Genomic DNA, 24,078 nt, shown 5'->3' with positions numbered 1-24,078 from the left:
CGTTATTCAAACACTAGGTTATATTTCTTTTACCAAAAGAATGTTGCAGCTTTTCTTAGTATTGTATTTAGTTTTCATACAATGTCACGTCAGTATTTTACACTACATGGCACATTGTAGTTTTTGGTTTTCTGTGGTAATAGAAGTCGTCCTCAGTGTACTTATCACAGGTGAGACATGCGAGAAGCTGGCATGGAGCCCAGCCATGTGTATGGGGGTCTTCGCTAGATAACAACCCTACTGTGCCACCACACGCCGGGCACCACCTCATCTCTACTGTGTCTCCAGCACAAACTGCACTTCCTATGGTGCAGCCTGCAGAGGGCGCCATGACGACCGTTTCCATGCGCAGACAGTGGCCGCCTCTCCTCCACTCCTCACTGCTGATCACTTCCGCTCTCCGAACCAACAGCGCCATATTGTGTGGCAGGAGAGCTCGGCCGCCATACAAGGACCCGGCGCTATCGGAAGAGGGGCGGTTAGCACGCGTCAGCAATCGGATTGCCCTCGGAAAGGGTTAATATAGAAATCTAGCGTACGCTGCATGTAAGTAAGTGGCGGGCTACGCGGGACATAGCAGCGGCGGCGGCAGTCGGCGGGGTCGGGGCCTAGCACGCAGGCGCTAAGGGCAGAGTGTTGCAGACCGTGTACAGCTCGCAGCTTGCTCTTATGGTTCCCAGGGGCGGCAGGCCCGTGTCTCGGCGGGAAGGGGAGCGGCTCTATATGATCTGCACCGCCACATGGGGCACACAGAGTGCCATTCACTTGTGTTACATAGACGTGTGTGGAGATGTATATTCAGCCCCTTTAAGCTGCAGGATCTATACATGATTATATTGTGTTATATAGACGTGTGTGGAGATATATATTAAGCTGCAGGATCTATACATGATTACATTGTGTTATATAGACGTGTATGTGGAGATATATATATATATATGTATATATATATATATATATACATATACAGCCCCTTTAAGCTGCAGGCTCTATACATGATTACATTGTGGAGACCCGCTGTTGTCCCTGGTTACCAGGCAGCCCCCACAATGTATATAGAAGCAGCATGTAAACAAGGGAGCTTCACAGTGGAAAACTATATTCTTTGTCAGGGAGAGTTTTCTATAAATGGACAATCCCCATTATAAGCATTGATAGCAGGTTCTGAATCTGGCAGCAGCTTCCCCCCGCCAATCCAGAACACGGCCAAGAGTTAGATGTGTGGCTGGCAGCTATATCATATGCATGGCCAGCTTAACCCTTTCCGTACTAGTGGTCTCCAGACTGTGGACCTCCAGATGATACAAAACCACTCCCAGTATGTGCAGCCATATATTGGCCATGTTAGCAGTTGTAGTTTTGTAACATCTGCAAGTCAACAGTTTGGAGAGCACTGTATTAGAGCATATAGATGCAATAGAGCGGGGGCTTGGGAACAAGAATGGGGAGCACTCTGGTGGACTAATGCCATTCAATGATATACCTTTGTTTACAAGCTGCAGTGGCTAATAGTCTGTAGTTTACATGAGATGTCATTTAGACCCTGGAGCCTTATTGCATACATGTAGGTGATAGTACAGGGGTCTCAAACTCGCGGCCCGCTGCACAGAGGGGTACTCTAGCATGGTGGAGCAGAAGCCATAAGCTCCCGCTCCTCCATTCACTAACCTTCAAGCTGTGTGTACACAGCATGTGAGCCGCGGGACGCGATCCGGAGCAGCCTGGCGTTATGTCACATAATCGCGTCAGCAATCCAGATTCTGTTCCCGCGGCTTGGAACATGCTTAGGGCCCAGGGGACATTATGGTACACCGCGAAAAGGTAATATTTAATGTGAGGGGTGCATGTGGCCCCCAGATAATTTGAGTTTGAGACCCCTGGGATAGTATGACTGCAGAATCAGAGTATGTTTTCCAGTTTGTTACTATAGGAGAGCTGTACATGCAGCATTAGAGGTTTCTCATATTTGGCGTGGTTATGTGGTCCACACTGGGCTGTCAGGTTGCCAAGGCAACTGCAACACACAGTGAGTTCCATGCACAGATCCTATGAATTAGAAATGGGTTCAAAACCTGCAGGGTATCATATGGTTGCCAAGGTAACTAACGGCATAGCATGCGTCTCTACGTGTCCAAGCTTAGAAACAGGCGGCAGATCCACTTTACCAGAACACTTTTATAATGACTATTTGCGAAGTTGCACATTTTTATTTTGATTATTTTGGGACAATACAAAGATGAAGCTTTCACCATGAGTGGACTGTGTTTCTGTTTTATTTAAATAGTATTAATAACAATACTGCTACTCTTGCTTGCAGGTGGTGACTTGCTGACTACGTGGCAACCATGTGGGATCAGGGTGGACAGCCTTGGCAGCAATGGCCATTAAACCAGCAGCAGTGGATGGAATCATTCCAGCACCAGCAAGATCCCAGTAAGTGTTCAGACCCCACCGCAAGTAAGTGCTCTAACTTTTAGTTCCTCTTAATACCATATATACAAGTATTATGTGATGTTGATGTGCTCAAATCTGTTTTATTCTTTGGTTTTCCTGTATAGGCATTTGAAACAGGTGTAATTTCATCATTAAATCTGTAATGTCCGCACCCCACTTCATATAGAGAATCTTGTCACTACGGCAGGCCTATTAAAGAATTTGTCCTGTGAACACTTTTATTTAACTAGTGTGCACAATAAAAGCTTTAACTCAACTTTCTCACTCCCTCGTAGCCTCCGGTATGAGGACACCCCGTCTGTTGCGGGGTCTCTGCTGACAGTCTGCTTTCGGGAGCTGTAGATGTGATGTCACAGTGCCGCTCTGCCAATCACTGGCTGCAGCAGTGTCCCACCTCAGTCAGTGACTGGCAGAGCGGCACTATCAGTTACTTAAAGGGGTACTTGGGGGAAAACCTTTTTTTTTTTTTCTTTTAACTGGTTCCAGAAAGTTAAACATATTTGTAAATTACTTCTATAAAAAAAAAAAAAATCTCAATCCTTTCAGTACATTTTAGGAGCTGTTTGCTACTGAGAAAAATCTTTATTTTTTTAATTTCTTTTTTGTGTTGTCCACAGTGCTCTCTGCTGACACCTGATGCCCGTATCGGGAACTGTCCAGAGCAGGATAAAATCCCCATAGCAAACCTATGTTACTCTGGACAGTTCCTGACACAGACAGAAGGGTCAGCAGAGAACACTGGACAAGACAAAAAAGAAATTTAAAAATAAAAGAATTTCCTCTGTAGCATACAGCTGCTAAAAAGTACCAAAAGGATTATGATTTTTTTTATAGAAATAGTTTACAAATCTGTTTAACTTTCTGGAACTTTCTAGTTCATTTAAAAAAAAAGTTTTCTACCGGAGTACCCCTATTAACCTGTTCAGGACCCCGGGCATACAAGTACGTACGTCTTAAGGACCCAGGATGTACATGTACGTCCGTGGGAATTTTGGTCCCCGCCACGCGCCGGGCAGAGACTGGACCAGGGTGACTGCTATCGATCAGACGGCACCCCGTGCAAATGCCCAGGGGGGTCATCAGACCCCCTCATGTCGGCAATCGCGGCAAATCGCAAGTGAAGTCACACTTGAGATTTGCGCGATTCCGGGTCTATGGAGACCCGGAATATAAAGGGGATCGCGGTTGTCCAGGACACCGACGATCCCCCCTAAGGGGATAGGAGTGAGGTGGCAGGGGTGCCACCCCTCCTATCCCTGCTATTGGTTGTATAGAAGTGACGACCATTAGCAGATCGGGGGCAGGGGGGTTACTTTCGGTTTCCCCCTTCTGCCCACCCACAATAGGCGGGGCAGGACGGGGAAACCGACAGGGACCGGCACCGAAGGTCACTTACCGATCTGCGGAGGCTGATAGGTCAGACAGTGTAGGAAAACGACCTGTCTTACCTATTGGGTATCAGGCTTTAAATGCAATTGCAGATAAAGAACTATAAAAGGCTGTTGCTACGGGTCACTGCAGCTGCTAATTAGGGATCGACCGATTATAGGTTTGGCCGATATTATCGTCCGATAATCACGATTTTGGGCATTATCAGTATCGGCAATTACCTTGCCGATAATGCCCCCACCGCACTGCGACCACCCCCCTGACCCACCGCACCGCGAACGCCCATCTAAGCCCCACCCCCACACGCACCTGTTCCCGTGGCCCACGCTACTTCTAGCTCCTGCTGCGTTACGCTGTGCGCAATGACGAGTGACGTGCGCAGTTTGACGTCACCGGCAGTGCGCACAGTGACAGCTCAGGAGGACGCCACCGGAGCCAGATGTAGAGTGGACCCCGGGAACAGGTAAAACCTGGGATGGGGGAGGCAGTGGGGTGGGGGGGGGGGTCGCGGCGTGGTGCGGCGGTGGGGGGAGCGGTGGTGGTGATAGGACTCAGGACCCCCGGACAGGTAGGGGGAGGGAAGCGGGTGGCGGCAGCATATGGCACCGCAAAAGCCACTGCAGTGCATTGATTTAAAGCGCCCGCTGCAGCGGTGTCGCAGGGGGATAAATAGCCGATAACTTATACCGGAATATCGGTATAAGTTATCGGTATCGGCCCTAAAAAAAAAGATATCGGTCGATACTGCTAATCCACTAACATCAATTTTTTTCTACTGCTGCTATATTGTTACGGACTTTTTAGTTAATACTATCCTGGTGGACTGATTTATATTGCAATTTTTTATTGCTTTCATTATGCACATTTTTATTGTGATGGTCACATATATATATTAATTTTATCTTTATTATTACCATTCTATTAGTGAATATCGTGATATCACAAGGGCCCTGTGAATCACTGGTACCAATGTTTATTACACTATCTTGTATATTTTTATAAGATCTTTAATAAATAATTGTTATTCATACCTACCATTTGGATCCACTATCTTTGATCTTTGAGCCCCAATTCTTTATATACCAATTTTAACAATATTTTTGGACACCGTGAGTATCGGTGTCACTATTGGGTTGCCCAGGTCTATATTGGTTTAGATACAACAAGAGCCACTCCGCTTTTAATTTTATTTGGAATTTTCATTAAAGTTGGATGGGAAAATGAAGAAAAAAAATGTTTCCACTAAAATGCTGTTACCCTAAAGTTTTCATTTTCACAAGGGAAAATAGGAAAAAAAAAAGCCTCCCAGAATTTGTAACCCCATTTCTTCTGAGTAAGAACATACCCCAAGTGCTCTGCGGGCGCACTACAATGCTCAGAAGAGAAGGAGCGCCATCGGGATTTTGAGGAGAAAATTTGTCCGAAATTGAAGGCCACGTGTGTTTACAAAGCTCCCATAGTGCCAGAGCAATGGACCCCCCCCCCCACATGTGACCCCATTTTGGAAACTACACCCCTCATGTAATGTAATAAGGGATACAGCGAGCATTTATGCCCCACAGGTGTCTGACAGATTTTTGGAACAGTGATCCATGAAAATGAAAAATGTAATTTTTCATTTGCACAGCCCACTGTTCCAAAGATCTGTCAAACGCCAGTGGTCGTTAGCCAAAAATTAACTTTAACGGGTAGCTCCCACCATCCTATATTTTTTTTTTCTGTCCCTGCCTATTGCCCATCTATCCCTAACCCCCTCCCTGCTTTAATTTTTTTGTTTTACTATATTAAAAATAACTTTTTGTCTGCCTGGTAGTGTGCTCACTACCAGGCAGACTTCACCAGTAGGCACAACGTCACTGATGCCTACTGGGGGGGACTTCCGCCCTTAGTTCATCTACACAGGGTGCCTCCAGCTGTTTCACCACTACAACTCCCAGCTTGCCCTGACATCTATTGGCTGTCAGGGCATGCTGGGAGTTGTAGTATTGAAACAGCTAGAGGCACCCTGTGTAGATGAACTATAACTTAGTGCCATGCGGCCCTACGCCCGCCGCCACATACCCCGTTCCCTCCGTTACACACAGCCCCGCATACCCAGTTCCCCCTGTCACAAACACATACCCAGTTCCCCCTCCTTCTGATGCTTACTGATACTGCAGAGTCTGGCAGCGGGCGTGCAGGGTCAGCGGCGGCGACGACGACACGTGCGGGAGGAGTGGCCTCCCAGCCAGTGGCCGGGGAGCCAATGCTCTCGCTCCCGCCTGTCTGATTGACAGGCAGGGAGCGAGAGCCGCCTAAATGAAAAAGGACTGATTGCCAGGCCAAAATCAGTCCTTTTTCAGGCGTGACGTCACGCCAGGCTGCAGCCGGCCACTAGGAGGGTGACCCCTAGTGGCCGGTTTTCAAACGTAAAATAATAATCAAACTCTGGTCATGCACCCTATCATGGGACAGCTCACCTACCCCGAACGCGTTTTCGCTTGCCGCTTCGTCATAGGATGCCCCCTAGCATTTTTGTGAAAAAAAATAATTTACACATCCAACTTAAACGAAAAGTCGTCAAACATCTGTGGAGTGTTAAGGCTCACTGGACCCCTTGTTACGTGCTTTGAGGGGTCTAGTTTCCAAAATAATATGCCATGTGGTTTTTTTTTTCCTGCTGTTCTGGCACCATAGGGGCTTCCTAAATGTGACATGCCCCCCAAAATCTATTTCAGAAAAACTCACTCTCCAAAATCCCACTGTCACTCCTTCCCTTCTGAGCCCTCTACTGTACCCGCCGAACACTTGACATACACATATGAGGTATTTCCTTACTCAAGAGAAATTGGGTTACACATTTAGGGTGATTTCTCTCCTTTTACCCCTTGTAAAAATTCAATAACTGGGTCTACAGGAACATGCGAGTGTAAAAAATGAAGATTTTGAATATTCTCCTTCACTTTGCTGCTATTCCTGTGAAACACCTAAAGGATTAACAAACCTTTTGAATGTCATTTTGAATACTTTTAGTGGTGCAGTTTTTATAATGGGGTCATTTATGTGGTATTTCTAATATGAAGGCCCTTCAAATCCATTTCAATACAGAACTGGTCCCTGAAAAATTTCGGTTTATAAAATTTTGTGAAAAATTGGAAAATTGCTGCTGAACTTTGAAGCCATCTGGCGTCTTCCAAAAGTAAAAACTCATCAATTTTATGATGGAAACATAAGGTAGACATATTGTATATGTGAATCAATATTTAATTTATTTGGAATATTTATTTTCCTTATTAGCAGAGAGCTTCAAAGTTAGAAAATTGCTAAACTTTCAATTTTTTCATCAAATTTTGGAATTTTTCACCAAGAAATGATGCAAGTATCGACAACATTTTACCACTAATATAAAGTAGAATGTCACAAAAAACAATCTCTGAATTAGAATGAAAGGTAAAAGCATCCCAGAGTTATTAATGCTGAAAGTGACAGTGGTCAGATGTGCAAACACCGTTTATAATCAGTCCCCGGAGCGTGTTCGCTTCGGGTCTGATTACCGTCGACCACAGGGCCGACGGTGTGTGACGTCACGCTCCGCCCCTCAATGCAAGCCTACGGGAGGGGGCGTGAAAGCTTCCACGCCCCCTCCCATAGACTTGCATTGAGGGGCGGAGCGTGAGGTCACAAGGGGGCGGAGCCGTGACGTCACTATACTCCATTCCCGTGATCGCCAGTAATCAGACCCGGAGAGAATTTTTGAGAATACAAATTATTATTTCAATCATACAAAAAATTCTGTTAAATGTAGTAAAAAAGATATACATTTGGTATCGCTGTAATCAAAATTGTTACATGGCAGCATGTTTAGATACACATTTCGTGGCACATAGAAATGTTAAAATGGTGGATGTTCATTCTCGGATTTGTGTGTAGCCTACATATAGAAATTCCAGCAGATGTGTGCGCCATAATTCATAAAGACCTTCATATGGAATACTTTGCCTGTACTGTTACTCCTAAACCTCTTTTGGCCATATCTGATATGTATGCAACAGTTGCATCTTGTTGCGCCAACCCAAAAGTAATCCATCTATGTTTTTGCAAAGTCATCCAGAGTGACTTATTGTGACCAAAAAAGGCCAAATGCTTTGCTCTTATAATTATACAAAAAATCCACTATGACCAGATAGTGTATCCAGTCTGTTACTTGTATTTACTTTTTTCCAGATACCTTTTTATCAAACAGCTTTTTTTTTTTCCTCGTAAACTTAAGGTCAGATCGATTGGGCAGCTTTAGCCCAGGCATGGATTGCACAGCGTGAGGCTACAGTGCAAGGAGGAGTGGAACAGCAAGGGATGATGTCTAATGGACAGGATCTGCCGCCAGTTCCACAGATAGAACCTGCCCCCAACAACCATAACTTTCAGGGTGACCCCAGTTTTAATCGAATGTGGCAGCCAGGTAAGTGATTTTGTTTCCATTTCTTCAGATTCTCTCTCCGACAGCAAGTGTCAATATCGCCAGTACTTAAGTTTTTCCCTCTTTAGTCAGCAGAGTAAGAAAACAGTTTTTTTGCTGACAGCCATCCTGGCAGCACCATTGACATCTTAGGATCCTGACAGCACCATTGACTTCTTAGGATCATGGCAGCACCATTGACATCTTAGGATCATGGCAGCACCATTGACATCTTAGGATCATGGCAGCACCATTGACATCTTAGGATCATGGCAGCACCATTGACATCTTAGGATCATGGCAGCACCATTGACATCTTAGGATCATGGCAGCACCATTGACATCTTAGGATCATGGCAGCACCATTGACATCTTAGGATCATGGCAGCACCATTGACATCTTAGGATCATGGCAGCACCATTGACATCTTAGGATCATGGCAGCACCATTGACATCTTAGGATCATGGCAGCACCATTGACATCTTAGGATCATGGCAGCACCATTGACATCTTAGGATCATGGCAGCACCATTGACATCTTAGGATCATGGCAGCACCATTGACATCTTAGGATCATGGCAGCACCATTGACATCTTAGGATCATGGCAGCACCATTGACATCTTAGGATCATGGCAGCACCATTGACATCTTAGGATCATGGCAGCACCATTGACATCTTAGGATTCTAATGCAGTTTACAGCTTTTGCATTCTTTTAAAGGCACCAGATGACACCAGGTTTCTTAGCTAAATTTGAAGCTTGTTTTTTCTTCTGTTAAGATTGGGGTGGAATGCCGCACCAGCCACCACCTCACCATCCTCCCCCTGAGCAACCTTGGATCCCCCCAGCCCCTGCACCAATGGATATTGTACCCCCATCTGAAGACAGCAATAGCCAGGATAGTGGAGATTTTAATGACAACAGGCACATGTTCAACCAAAATAATCACGGGTTCAGTGGACCTCCTGAAAACTTTCCCATGGCACCAGTAACGCAGTACGATTACCAGGTTAGTTATTTTTACTTGCATTTTAAAATTAGTTTTGTGTACATTATTTAAGCAACTAGTTTATATGATTTCCTTGAGTTTAACTTCAACTTTTTTTCTTTAAGCATGGTTCTGGAGGATATGGACCTCCTCAAGGCAGCTTTCATCCTCCGTATTGGCAGCAAGGGCCACCTGGACCTCCAGGTCCGCCTGCACCACCTCCTAATAGAAGAGAAAGGCAGTCTTTCAGGGAAAGACAGCGTTCACCTATACCGATACCACCAAAGCAAGAGCCTTTACAGATTGGTATGTATGGCATTCTACTATGTGGCCAAATACTATTCATATTGATAAAAACTTGTGGCTGTGTTGATTGGGGTGCATTCACACAACATTTTAGGGATCTGGCGGGAGACTTTAAAAACCGACTCCTGCCATACCTGTGCTGTCCCCCATTCACTGTAATAAGCCAGGCAAAGTCAGCTAGTGACTCCGGTCATCTAATTTTTGAACAGTATGTGTTTTGTTGCCGGACTAAAAACCACAGTCTGCCAACATCTCCACTGCAGTCCGTCAACATGCCTATTAGGGCTGCACGATATATTGCAATCCCAATCAAATTGCGATTATTGCGGATTGCGATAATTCAATTTGGCCCCCAGGAAAATCTTGCGATTGCCTGCACTGGCGGCTCCCATATCGGCAGTGTTTCAGACGGCGGCAGCAGCTTCTGCATAGGCTCAGCCCGGCTTCTCATGTAGCAGCTGATGTGCGGCGGCAGCAGTTCAGACATTGGTGGTAACAGCTCAGGCGGCATGTCCCGGCTGATGGGTTCCGCAGCATGCATCAAACTTTTGCTACCTCCCAGCAGTGCTTAGCACTGGAAGTGACTTGATGGTCACTTCCTCTCAGCGCTCTATAGTGAAGTGAAGCCGGGTGGGAGGAAGTATCAGCTGGAGAGTGTGCATGCCAGGTACATGAAATGGGGAGGAGGAATAACAATTATTCCTCTCCATTTTATATACAAATCAATGAACAGGACATAAGGGATAATGGGGGCTATATAAGGGGGAATGGCTTATTTAAGGGAAATGACTTATTTGATGGGGATTTGGAGCTATATGAGGAGGAATGTGGGCAATATGAGAGGGAATGGGCTTTATATGAGGGGGAATAGGGGCTTTATGAATTTCTTATATCCCATTCCCCCTCATACTGCAGTTCCCTCTCCTATAGCCTATATTCCCCCTCATACAGCTTCTCCCTCTCATATAGCTGTTGCCCAGCATACAGTCGTTCCCCCTCCTAGAGCCTATATTCCCCCCTCCTAGAGCCTATATTCCCCCCTCCTAGAGCCTATATTCCCCCCTCCTATAGCCTATATTCCCCCCTCCTATAGCCTATATTCCGCATCCTATTGCCATTCCCCCTCATATAGCCATTCTCCATCCTATTGCCTATATTCCCCCTCATATAGCCATTGCCCAGCATACATGGTTCCCCCTCCTATAGCCTATATTCCCCCTCCTACAGCTTCTCCCTCTCATATAGCTGTTGCCCAGCATAGTCGTCGTCCCCCCCCCCCCCCCCCCCTGTAGCCTATGTTCCCCCCCCCCCTCCTGTAGCCATTCCCCTTATTTCACATAGCCTTTCATAATATGAAATGAGGGGAATGGCTATATGAAATAGGGGGATTTCATAATTTTGTTTTTTATATCGCAATCACATATTGAAATCACAATATTTACCTTCATATTACCAATCGCACATTTTCCCCAAATCATGTGGCCCTAATCATGTTAGCAGATATATACGTTGTTGGCTCTTGAGTAAAGTCTGTTGAATTTTGCGTTTTTTTTGAGTGTCTCATTTTGAATAGATGATTTTATTAGTGATTGTCTTCTGTTTGACCCAGCTGATTCTCTAACTGCAAGGGCCATAGACTTCTAATTACAGATCTATGACTTGCAACACAGGTTTGGGCTGGATTACAGCTGTAACATTTCCTTTTGTAGATGCTGTTAAACGCAGGACTTTACCTGCATGGATTCGTGAGGGTTTAGAGAAAATGGAGAGAGAGAAGCAAAAGAAGTTGGAACGTGAGAGAATGGAGCAGCAGCGTTCACAAATGAAAAAGGAAATAAAGAACCAAAAAACTGAAGAGGGGGGTGATGGTCCACGTTTGCCGCAAAAAAGCAAGTTTGTAAGTAGGACCGGGAGATCTAGAAATCATATAATTTTTTCTCCTTTGTTGAAAATGTTGACATTTAAAGGGTTTATCTGGAAACTTTGAGTGCCTGGCTTTGCTGGCATGATGGCAGAATGGGTCGTGGCTTGACAAGCTGGGATAGAGGGGGTGGTTTGGATAATGTTAGAAAGGGGGCATGTTTTGTCTATATGCTACCAGAAAGGGTGTGGTTTACAACACAACGCTAAAAGAAAGGACAAAGTGTCACATGATCTCTCTGTTGATGAGGACAAAAAAGAGAAGGAAGAGCGCTCCACAGCGTAATACCGCCGGTCACAGGAGCAAACAGCCAATATAGGTTTGACCCTTACCGAAGGCGGTACAATGGTCAGCGTGATGTGAGCAATAAGCCTGGTCTTCAGCCTTCCCAGCCAGGTGAACAATACCAAGGGACAAACTTCCAGGGTTGATGGGAATCAGCGGCGCTGACCAGGAGTAGACACGTCAGGTAGTTAAAAGAATAATTTATTTTCCTATAATGCAACGTGTTTCACCGCGCTTGCGCGGCTTCATCAGGCATGGCATGCCTGAAGAAGCCGCGCAAGCGCGGTGGAACACGTTGCATTATCGGAAAATAAATTCTTCTTTTAACTACCTGACGTGTCTACTCCTGGTCAGCGCCGCTGATTCCCATCAACCCTGGAAGTTTGTCCCTCAGTTGATGAGGGGAGAGAGGAGACAAAGGATGGCAGGTTTGTCTTCACTTCCTGCTTGTCACTGCATTTTCCAACAGGGAAAATTATCCAGTACAGGTAATGGTCTGGCCATAAGGTGACAAGATATGAATGTTTTTTTTTCGGAGTATCCCTTTAATACAGATCCATCTGGGAAGTATTTTTGCTGCTAAAGATAAATGGCAAATTTGGTTACTTTCCAAATGGAAATGTTCCTTTTCACAGTGCGTTGTCATGTTCATTGTTCAGTAAGTTATGGTTGTTTTTGTTTTTTGTTTGGTATACATGTATTGTATAGTATGGAACCCTGAAGTAATTTTCGGTGCTGCCTTTCTTTTCAAGTATTGTACAAATTTTCTGTTTACGCTTTTTTGTTTTTGGTTTTTTTAGGACAGTGAGGAAGAGGAAGAGGATGATGACCATGAACAGGAAGAGGACAAAGCTAGTCCACATGGCAGCCGCAGTCCTTCTCCACCTGTGCAGGAAGAGAATAGCGAGCCAGAAATAACTGAAGAAGAGAGGGCCTATCAATTGGTAAGTGTTTTCTTAGTTGTGCAGTGTCCACATCAGAAAAGTTTTGGGTAATCCCCACCCAAAGGCTGAAATATATTTTCCTGCTCTACTCGCCTTTCACAATTATTTTCCACTGGCTAGGGCAGTGTTACCCACCCAGGGTTCTTCCAGCTGTTGCAAAACTACAACTCCCAGCATGTCCGGACAGCTGTTGGCTGTCCGGGCATGCTGGGAGTTGCAGTTTTGCAACAGCTGGAGGCACCCTGGATGGAAAACACTGGGCTAGTGTGTGGGAGATTTGTGTGTTCACTGATCTTGTTATTGGAGGAGTTCTGACTTGTCTTAGAAACTCACACAAATCCTTTCTTAAAGGGGTTATCCAAGAAAAAACATTTTTATATATATCAACTGGCTCCAGAAAGTTAAACAGATTTGTAAATTACTTCTATTAAAAAATCTTCATCATTTCAGTACTTATGAGCTTCTGAAGTTGAGTTGTTCTTTTCCAAGTGCTCTCTGATGACACGTGTCTCGGGAACCGCCCAGTTTAGAAGCAAATCCCCATAGCAAACCTATTGTACTCTGTGCAGTTCCAGAGACAAGCAGAGATGTCAGCAGAGAGCACTGTTGCCAGACAGAAAACAACAACTCAACTTCAGCAGCTGATAATTATTGAAAGGATTAAGATTTTTTAATAGAAGTAATTTACAAATCTGCTTAACTTTCTGGACCCAGTTGAGAGATAGAGATAGATATATATATATATATATATATATATATATATATATATATATCTATCTCTCTCTCTCTATCTCTATCTCTCAACTGGGTCCAGAAAGTTAAGCAGATTTGTAAATTACTTCTATTAAAAAATCTTAATCCTTTCAATAATTATCAGCTGCTGAAGTTGAGTTGTTGTTTTCTGTCTGGCAACAGTGCTCTCTGCTGACATCTCTGCTTGTCTCTGGAACTGCACAGAGTACAATAGGTTTGCTATGGGGATTTGCTTCTAAACTGGGCGGTTCCCGAGACACATGTTTTTTCCTGGAATACCCCTTTGAACTATTTTATAAACTTCTCTGCTTGTCGCCAAAGGATGCATTGAAGTAGCTTTACCCATTTACTGATATCCCAAATGGGAACGCGGGTTTGACATACGCGGGAATTATATTTTCTGATGATGTATTTTATCCTGTCTTGTTGCTATCTAGATGCTAATGACAAAAATGCTGCTGACAGAAATTCTTTTGGATGTCACAAATGAAGAGATTTACAGCGTGGCCAAAGAGACTCATCGTAAAGCAACTAAAGGTAGATGTTTCTGTTTTCTCCTGCATGCATGGCTTAGTTAGTGTGCTTTGGAGTGAAGCTTCCGGTTACCTGCGCTTCACAAGTATAAGCGATACATGTAGCTAAGCATTCAACAAGATATTTCAGTCTCCAAAAAGTAATGGTTTATTGTACGGATCTATTCATAATTATGCTTAATAGCTGACCCGCTGAGACTGCACTTATTCTTTTGTGTCTGTCTCTATTGAGATTTAAGCCCCCGATCTGTATTTATAGCTTAACAAGTCAGTTTGATTTAGTTTTTTCTTCCTGTTCAGTTGGCTGTTTAGGACTTTTGCAAAAGACTGCATGTTTTCCAGTGGATATTGTATTTTAACCTTTCTTCTCTCCCCCCAAATAGCAGCACTAGTAATAAATTTTGCATAGAAGCTCATGACTTTGCGGTCGTGGCTATGTGTGTTAACATGTTGTTCCTGTTGTTGATGTGATACAAAGCTCCTGCAAAGCAGCTGGCACAGTCCAGTGCACTGGCTTCCCTTACTGGACTTGGTAAGTATGTTTCACTGTTTATTGGGTGGGGTTATTTGGTTTATCTAGTGTGCATGACTTTGCCTAAACATGTCCAGTATATGTCTTGGCATAGCAGACTGCTCATATTTGCGTTTTGTAGCTTTTTCAACAACGGAGTTAGCTGCAGAATTGGTTAAGATTCCTTACTGAGCAGTTTTGTTATTGAATCAGTTTCTACATACTGGATATGTGTTGTAGCATAAAATGTTTGGTTAAGATTGAAGCTGTATGCCTTAAATTCTGGATTTCTGATACATTTGTCAGGAAGCATTCCCTTCTAATACCTACACACTCTCTCGTTTGGCCTATGAAAGATGGCACTTCATATAATTTCCTTTTTAGTTAATTTCTTTAAGTCACCTTTGTGTAGGTGTATATCAATAATTAGTCTTTGTCCTTTACATCCAACGGATGACCTTTTCATTATTGGTTGCATTTTCTTGCCAAATCTGTGCAGTAAAGTAAAAAGGTGCTGTCATTTCGGCTCCTCTACTTTTTGGCACACGATACATGATTGTTTTCATGCAGATAAAAAAATGTAATAAAAAAATAATAATAAAGTCTTCTATTTTTACATGGAATGCTACTTTTTCTTGTCTTATTTTGACGTGTCTTTAAGATACTGCATTCTGTTTACCTTACATCATACACTGTAAATACATTAGATTGGCTTTTACTTTGGCACTAAAGTATTCTGTACTTTTTAGGGAATTTCCCTAAAGGATAGGGGATAAGATGTCAGATCGCTGGGGACCCCCGGGATTTCCACTGCAGCGCCCCGCTATTATTACTGCACAGAGCAAACTCGCTCTGTGCGTAATGACCAGGCGATACAGGGGCCGGAGCATAGTGACGTCACGGCCCGCCCCCACAATACAAGGCTATGGGAGGCGGTGTGGAGGCCATCACGCCCCCTCCCATAGACTTGCATTAAGGAGGTGTGCCGTGACGTCACGATGCTCCGGCCCAAACTGGGTCATTACGCACAGGGCGAGTTTGCTCTGTGCAGTAATAAAAGCGGGGCTCTGCAGCAGAGATCCCGGGGGATAAGATGCTAGGGGCGGAGTACCCCTTTAAATAAAATGAATGCCCATATTGAAGTCAGCATCTCCTGTTGGGGGGGGGAGCATGCTTTCTTTTGAGTCTTAAAACACAGAGAAATGGGTTGGGCTGCATTTCCACTTGTCAGTTTTATGGAGAACTGCCACTGCAGTTTTTAGGCCAAAGCCAGAATTGGATCCAGCAGGATGAAGAGAAAATATATATATTTTTTTTATTGCTTTTGAATCTACTTAGTTTAAAAAAAAACAAAAAAAAAGTTATGAACCAATCATAAACGTTCTGCTGTAAAGCTAGTGAGTTAAAAAAACAAAACACACAGCTCTGCTTGTGGTAGCAAATCCAATTAACAATAAACCTTATCAGGAAATTGCTATGTATGTGATTTAATAATTCGCTTCACATTGTTAATGACTTATTTAAGTTCACATTAAGCAGATAAAAAAATCAAAAGTTTGGTCATTTTAGATGCATTTTATCACTTTGATATTGCTTAGAAAAATAATAATTTCTTGGACTTTGGTGGATGTTTCCTGTGGTCAGAGTATAGTTTTAGGAGAACTTGAATGGTTAGTAGATTTAAAGGGAAATCCAGTAAACATTGGCCCTGATTTATCAAAATGTGTGAGAGAAAAACTGGAGAGATTTTGCCCATAACAACCAATCACAACTCAGCTTTCACTTTACCAGAGTTCATTTAGATATGAAAGTTGAGCTGTGATTGGTGTGGGTAAAACCTTTTATTTTGATAAACCAGTGCCATTATCTTTTGATACGTCCTAGCTATGTGGGGAAATGAATCGGGTTGGTTGGTTGAATCTACTTTCGTTCTGCCTTGATCGTCAGAAAGTTCTGTAGATGCTTTTTTTCTCAGAGAATAGGGTTTTTTTTTTTTTTTCTAGATCTGACAATCAACGTCAAGAATATTGATTTGAATTGCACTTTGCTTAGAATTAGTTTTCCAGAAACTGAGCAGTGCCATTTGGGTCAGTGATGGTCCTGAGATCAGACTACAAAGTTCTTGTTAGATTCTTTAAGCACAGGAAACTTCAGTAGTGTATCCTGCTGAATGGCTTCAAAATTTACCATATATATAAAAAAAAAATAAAAAAAAATTGTTGCTTCTTTAGAGACTTTTTAATCGGACAAATTTGTGGCACAAATTATATTGCTGTTTGCTAGATTGGGCTTTATGTATGCAGGTGGACTGGGTGGTTACGGGTCAGCGGAGAGTGAAGATGAGAAAAGCGACAGAGGCTCAGAATCTTCTGATACTGATGAAGAGGAACTCCAACACAGGATACGACAAAAGTTGGAAGCATTTAAGCAAAAGGAAAAAGAGCAACAGTTACTTGAGAGACAACTTGAAGGTAAGGACCAGTCTTGTAGTTTTTCTGTAATGGTTATTAGATCACTTAAAATCAGTGTTAGGGTGCTTTCACACTACAATTGTAGTGTACGGTTGCTGGTATGCCACGGTTTTAGGTTCGGTCAGAAAACTGTATACGGGGCAAAAATGAGACAACCGGAGTCAGCGCTTGATTCCGGTCGGCTCATTGAAATGAATGGGGTTCGGGCTGGATCCGGCTGGGATACGGGAGCGGCCGGTTTTCGCCCCTCCCAACCGGATCCAGCAACCGTACACTCCAATCGTAGTGTGAAAGCACCCTTAGGCTACTTTCACACTATGACACTAAGTGGCCGTTACAAACCGACATTAAAGGGTACCTCTCATCAAAAAAACTTTTGATATATCATAGATTAATGTATGCAGAATAACTTCACAATTGCATGTTATTAAAAAATATGCTTCTTTCTATTTAATTTTCCACTTTGAAGAAATGACCACTAGGGGTCTCCCTACCAGTCCTGGCAGCAAGCATTTCAGACTCATGCTGGAGTCCTAAACACTAAGAGCTGCCAGTCTGCTTTGTTCACAAAGGAGAACACTCTGAGCTGCCAGCCTGCTTTGTTCACAGCCTGTTTGGCTGTGAACAAAGCAGACTGGCAGCTCTGAGTGTTTAGGACCCCAGCATACAATACATACAATAGAAAGAAGCATATTTTTCATTAACATGCTATTGGAAAGTTATTCAACATTCATTAATCTAAAATATATCAAAAGTTTATTTGATGAGAGGTACCCTTTAAGGGCTCCTTTTTTTTTTTTCTCTCACTTTGACTGCCCTTAACGTCCGTTATTGTAATGGAGCATAACGCGAGTCATAATGGGCAAAGAGGATCCCATTCACTTGAATAACCTTCCTCTAACGTCCGTTATAACTCCCGTTGTCGCGGCCAAAGATAGCAGGAAATTTAGCATGCAAATTTTTTTCCCGCTATCTTCCTAACGGATGTCACCTACCGGGCAAAAACGGTAGTGTGGGTGAAAGGAGCCTTACTTTCTGTTCAAGGAGAACTCCCATTTATAAAAACTTATTCCCTATACTAAGGATAGGGGATGTGTCAGTGTCAATCTTCTGAATGGTGCATTTTTTTATTTTTTTTAAAAATGGGAGTTCTCCTTTTACGTAATTTTTGTAATAGGTTGTCAACACTTTTTCAATATCTAAAATTAGACTAAAAGATTATCACTATTTACTTTAGGAGTTTGTATTCGGTTGACTTATTTTAAGAATTTCTTTAGAATTTCTTTCTTAGAACCTTACACTTAAACTAAATCCATACTGTAGATTTAGTCTACTAAAATCTTGACAGTCAACTAAAACAGATTAACACTGCCTACATTCTTGAATACTGTACAAAACTACTCCCCCCACAACCCACCTAAATGACTACTACAGTAATCAGTAAATCATAAAGGAAATCTGTCTCCAGTGTCACCTCTACTAACCTGTCAGTACCAACAGGTAGTGCAGGTGACACTGATGACAATGGTACTTACCTTGTCCCGTTCTGCGCAAGAGATCTCCGGTAATCTTCTTCGTTTGCTTCAGATCCGGGCGCAGCTTGGGCCATAGGCGGAGCTTAGTGACGTCACCACTGCTGTTCTTTAGCAGCAGGACCCAGCGGAGAACAGCAGTGGTGACGTCACTAAGCTCCGCCTGTGCCCAAAGTCGGGTCCGGAGCTGAAGCTAACAGAGATTATTACCGGAGATCCCCTGCACGGAACGGGACAAGGTGAGTACCGTTGTCATCATTGTCACCTGCGCTGCCTGTCGATACTGACAGATTAGTGCAGGTGACACTGGGGACAGATTTCCTTTAAAATATGCTTATTGCTAATTTGCTAGTTGCTAATTGCTAATTTTTTTGTGTAATACAATAGTATTGGTGTGTTAGCCCAGTATAACACACAAATAGTTTTTGGTGTAGGTCTGTTTTCTGATAAACTTTTGGGAGCTTTTCCCTCAGGGCTATGTAGAATGGTTTAAGGGGTTGTTAAAATATCAACATTTCAATATAACAATTTCTTTTGTTTTCAGAGGAGAAACATAAAACAGAGGCACATGATAATGAAGCAAATGAGCCTGTTACAGATCTTCCAAACAATTTAGAAGTACATGAAAAAAGAAAATTTGAGGCAGATTTGGAGGTTGATAAGAAAAAAGTGAATAGTGAGACATTACCTTTAGCTGATGTCAGCAAAGAACCTAAGGAAAGAACAGTTGCTAGTAAGTCCAGAAGCTCAAGCAGTAGCAGCAGCAGTAGTAGCAGTAGTAAAGACCGCAGCAGTAGTAGCAGCAGCAGTAGTGTGTATAGCTCTAGTTCTTCAAGCAGTCTGAGTTCATCTCCCTCTTTACCGAAGAGGAAAAAGAGACGGAGTCATAGTATGTCACCATCACGTAAAAACAGACGTAGCAGAAGTAGGAGTACAACACGGAAGAGTCGGAGGGAAAGGAGTAGAAGCAGGGAAAAAATTAGTGAACGTAGAAGGTCTAGTAAGAATAGTATTGAAAGGGAGTGGCGTAGAGATGATAGCCGCAGCAGAGAGAAAAGGGCAAATCACTCCAGGGACAGACATGGTCGTAGTAGAAGCAGAGAAAGACGTAAAAGTGATGCTCATCGTAGGAGCTCTAGCAGGAACAGACACAAGCATAGGGGCAATAGTCGAGAAAGGGAGAAGGCAAGGAGCAGAAGTGTTGAGTTGGATAGGAAGAGAAGGGAGTCAGAAAAAGACAGGAAGAAGGAGAAGCTAAAGAGGGAAGATAAATCTAAATATACAGTTCAAGATGATGAAAAAGTTAAAAGTAGGAGAGAGAGTGAAAGGACATTATCCCGCAGTGAGTCTTCCTCCTCAAAGGTGTCTCGGCAGGATTCTAGGCAAGATGGTAAAAAAGGCTCTACCAAGGAAAGTAAGAAACGGGCATCTTCTAGTGGAAGAAGCAGTTCAGAATCTCCTGTTTACAAGGATAAAAAATCTAAGAAACTGAAACGTAGCCGGTCCCGATCTGTGGAGAAACCTCAAAGGTCTGGTAAGAAGGCAAGCCGCAAACACAAGTCTAAGACCCGATCAAGGTAGTACACTTTTTCAATATGCTGCTTAATATAATTTATGTAGATTTTCTGTGTGTGATGGGAATGGTTATGACTAGTATTTCCTTTATCAGGTTTATTTATATTTTTTTTTTTACCAAAATATTTCCACAAAGCTCTAGAGTAACTTATGCTCATACTGTGTTTGTTTTTGTTTTGCAGATCATCTACTCCTGTTCGTCGTAAACGCTGATGGCTCACAGACCATGACATTAATTTTTAAAAATTCCATGAGTTTTAAAGGCTTGTCTCATTCTAGAGGCACATTACGGCTACGTAGGTGTGAAAAATGTATTCTTTCTCCTTTTCCATTTCCTTATTCTCTACTTTTTAAATATGTATATATATTTTCCATTTTCTTGCTCCTGGAAGTAAAAGAAATACTAAAACTTTGTATGGCATATTTTCAACATACTAGGAATGGGTATTTTATTTTTAGCTGTAATGTTCTCAAAACAGTTAACTGTCCTGTGATGTTAATAAAGCACTGTGCTTTTTTTTTTGTTAAGTTGCCATTACCGTTTTGTAGGTTATGCTCTACGTGCAACAATTTTAAGGTTTGTTCGTACACAATAGGTTAAGTTCCACTAATTGTGTACTTGCACATAAGAGTAATTAGGTGTGTTACACAGTTAGTTAAGCTGACTGCCTTATATTGTAAATGGCTGGAAATAAAATCTAAGGCTAGGTTTCCACCCAGGTTTTCGTCAGGCGTGTTTTTTTTATTTTTTAAACCTCTGCTGCAGTCTTTTTAGCCAAAGCCAGAAGTGTATTCAAAAGGCATAGGAAATATAAATGACGGACTTATAATTCTCCTTTTTGCTGGATCCACTTCTGACTTTGCCTGAAAAATTGCAGTGGCTTTTTTTCCAAAAATGCCAGAATAAAGCCTGTGTGGACACCTAGCATAAAGCTAGTTTCACATACGCATAATAAAGGAATATTTTTGCACCATTATGGCAGAATGTCCCAACCATAAGTCTAATGACCTGAACTGACAGCTTCTTCTACGTACAATATGCTGTTTGGCTGGGACATTGAAGTGTCTGTATTACACATGTGAGTTTAGTCTTACAGAAGTACTGTGGTGCCATACAACTTATCCCCTAAATGAAAGAAAGGGCAACGGCCCCCCTTTTAAAGGGAAACTGTCACATGGAAAAATGCTGTTTCATATTGATAGTAGCACAAAAAATACCTTTTGTGTATGGCTGTAGCTTCTATACATTTGTTCAGTCAATTGAAGAGTCTAAAGAACATCTGATTAACAGGCAGGGCTGACTAAGCTCTTCTGAAATCCTGTAATATATATTATACAGTACCTCTGCCATGCCTCTTGGACTTTTCAGATTGTTAGACAAAAGTTGTTGTTTTTTTTGTTTTGTCTTTTATAGTAAAGGTACTCTTACACTCTGCTACTATCGCTATGAAACTGTTTCAAAGTGTAACAGTTCCCCTTAAATACTATGCCCTTTGTATTCTTGCTCTGGGATCTATCAATAAAGCTTCCAGTAGATTTCCCTGGGACTGCATGTGTGCTACAGTTTTTTTTTATTTTTTATTGCTATATCACAAAACAAAGGAAATACCTTGATGTGTGGTTATGAACATATGTTTTTTATTTTTATAATCCAAGACAAAGCAAGATTGTTAAATGTCTTGGCCAGGGGTGTAAAATTCAATATTGGCAGTAAAAGCTTGAGCAGCCTTGCTTGATCTGCACCTCTTGGTAATGAAGAAATAGTGTGAGCGAGTAGATTGCTTTGAAATGATTCATGCAAACTGTCTGGATGTCCACCTATATAGTCATAAGCTTACTGTTCAAATCTGTAGGGTATATGCACCAATCTACCTATTATTCTAAACTCGTGTAAACTGGCATACTTGCAATGAGAACAATCTCCTGTAGGAATTGTATCTCCATTTTATTCTGCTCTAAGCCTATCATCAAGGGGGCAGGGCTTAGTGTTGTCCTCTACTATTCGTATAGAAAGACCAGTGGGAGGCTATTTCAGCTGTGCCATAGAGCTACATATAAAGATTGTCTAGGGACTACTTTTTTATATGTGAAAATATGCTGATGCAGGGTCAAAAAATATAAAACGTGTTCCCACATTTCCTGTCATCTTTCCAATGGTGCCCAGTCCCATTGCACAGGACGTGCTGGTCTCGACACAAGTAAATGCCTAGCTGTTCACATACTGCATCTGTGTCTGAAGAGCTGGCTCTTCCATGCTGTGCAGCAGAGACAATAAAGTGCGAGTTGCAGTTAGGGCTGAAACAACTAATCGATTTTAAATATAGTTGACAACTATTTTCATAATCTATAAATCGGTTGGTCAGCAAATTTCTAATGTTCACATACTTAGCGATTATCACTATGTATATATGCAGCTGTGGTCCTTGGCAGCCTGTGTAGTGATGAGGGGGCCCAGCACATACAATCTTCTGCTTCCTGCAGCTTTCTTGAGTTCCCAGTTTTTCAGGCTCTGTGCTAAAGGCCAGACTCGCAATAGTTGTAGGCAGAAGATTTAGGAAGTAGAAGATTGTGTAATGGTGGCCCCCTTTTCCCTAAATGGGCTGCTGGGGGCATGTAGGATAAACACCCAGGGAATGTGCTGCCATGTCTGGCCACAGGTAAGAAACAGGGAGCCATTACAAGGGGGAAAACAAATAAAAGAATTATACATATTTATAATAAAAAGCTACTCCTCCCAGTATCTAGCCGACTCAAAAAAAAAAAAACTCTTAGGGTCTATTCTATTCACATGTACAGTATTCTGCGCAGATTTGATGTGCAGGATTTTCTGCTGAAGATTTCAGTGTAAACTGAACACAGCTTGAAATCCTGCGCATCAAATCTGCGCACAATACTGTACGTGTGAACACCCAGAAGACCTTCAGTTGATCCCCCCCCCCCCCCCTCAATGATCTAACTAATCTTCTCCACTATGATTTTTTTTTTTGTCTATTACTGAACAATAATCTGCCAACTATTTGATTATGAAAATAAGTTAGTCGCAGTGGAACGAGGCACTATGGAAACAGCAGTGGTTTGGGGGGGAGGTGAGGCGGTGGTTGGTTGTTTTTCCTCCTACCCAATCACATTTACATATAAAAGTTCAGACAACCTTTTTAACCTAAGCTTTATAAGGGGGGAAATGATTGATCTCCTTGGACATGCTGAATTCCCATCTATTTCAGTGGTTGGCAATTGAGTGACAGAATTGAGTTAAAGGAGAGAATCGTATTAACTAAGTAATTTTTTAAATTTTATTGTCTACTTTATACATTTAGTGTTTAAGTACTTTTATACTGCATATCAAATAGCAATTGTTCTGTCCCATATGGTTGTTTTAAACCAATAAATGAAATACATGCAGTACTGCTGCAGTTGTCGCAGCCTTTTTGTTTTATCACCTTGTTATGGACATGTGCCTTTGTAGTTATGTTGTACATGATACTAAAAATCCTGGCAAGCAAGTCAGGGAGGCAACTCACTTAAAAGGTATTGTAAGGATGCATTTGAACAGTTGACAGGCGTTGTCCCAATGACGTGGATAAGACTGTTTTCAGGGCATGCTCTGTGACCAGTGCAGAGGTCATTTTACAGCATTATTTCTCAAGAGCGGTCCTAAAGACTCCCCCAGCAGGTCATGTTTTCAGGATTTACCTAGTCTTTCACAGGTGATATAACTGGTGATGCCTGATTCACTGACCAGAATTATATCACCTGTAAAAGACTAAGAAAATCCGGAAAACAAGACCTGTTGGGGGGTGGGGTTGGAGGACCGTGCTTGAGAAACACTGTTATACAGAGAAGAGGAGGCTAAGTTGTGAACATCCCCTATTGTCCTGACTTATCTACATATTGGTTTAGCTTATAACTGTACTCCTGTCTGTGGTATGAGGGACACTGCTGGAAAGTGATCTGTATAGAACCAGAAGTCTCAGCTG

The 24,078-nt window shown here is 42.5% G+C and overlaps 1 protein-coding gene across 3 annotated transcripts; it reads left to right on the top strand.

Annotated features, from left to right (window-relative positions):
• Positions 1–341: 341 nt before the first annotated feature.
• Positions 342–22,425, top strand: PNISR (PNN interacting serine and arginine rich protein). 3 transcript variants are annotated; one of them, XM_056566170.1, is made up of 12 exons: positions 342–546; positions 2,318–2,433; positions 8,093–8,281; positions 9,062–9,291; positions 9,396–9,576; positions 11,286–11,473; positions 12,583–12,726; positions 13,917–14,016; positions 14,491–14,544; positions 16,827–16,994; positions 19,071–20,103; positions 20,284–22,425. In XM_056566170.1, the coding sequence occupies exons 2-12, from the start codon at positions 2,346–2,348 to the stop codon at positions 20,312–20,314; spliced, it is 2,406 nt and encodes an 801-aa protein (XP_056422145.1). In that variant the 5' UTR covers positions 342–546; positions 2,318–2,345; the 3' UTR covers positions 20,315–22,425. The 3 variants fall into 3 exon arrangements, with proteins under 3 accessions (XP_056422145.1, XP_056422144.1, XP_056422143.1); XM_056566169.1 differs by having other exon boundaries at positions 344–550; positions 2,318–2,457; XM_056566168.1 differs by having other exon boundaries at positions 346–546; positions 2,318–2,457.
• The last annotated feature ends 1,653 nt before the right edge of the window (positions 22,426–24,078 follow it).

Source organism: Hyla sarda, chromosome 3 (genome assembly GCF_029499605.1).
Source record: "Hyla sarda isolate aHylSar1 chromosome 3, aHylSar1.hap1, whole genome shotgun sequence".
In the NCBI taxonomy this organism is placed as follows: Eukaryota; Metazoa; Chordata; class Amphibia; order Anura; family Hylidae; genus Hyla; species Hyla sarda.
This window is presented reverse-complemented; position numbering and strand designations above follow the sequence as displayed.

Coding starts and splice junctions, on each gene's coding strand:
- PNISR (XM_056566169.1), top strand. CDS start 2,346: ATGTGGGATCAGGGTGGACAGCCTTGGCAGCAATGGCCATTAAACCAG. Junction 8,282..9,061: donor TAATCGAATGTGGCAGCCAG/GTAAGTGATTTT, acceptor TCTTCTGTTAAG/ATTGGGGTGGAATGCCGCAC. Junction 14,545..16,826: donor GGCTTCCCTTACTGGACTTG/GTAAGTATGTTT, acceptor TTATGTATGCAG/GTGGACTGGGTGGTTACGGG.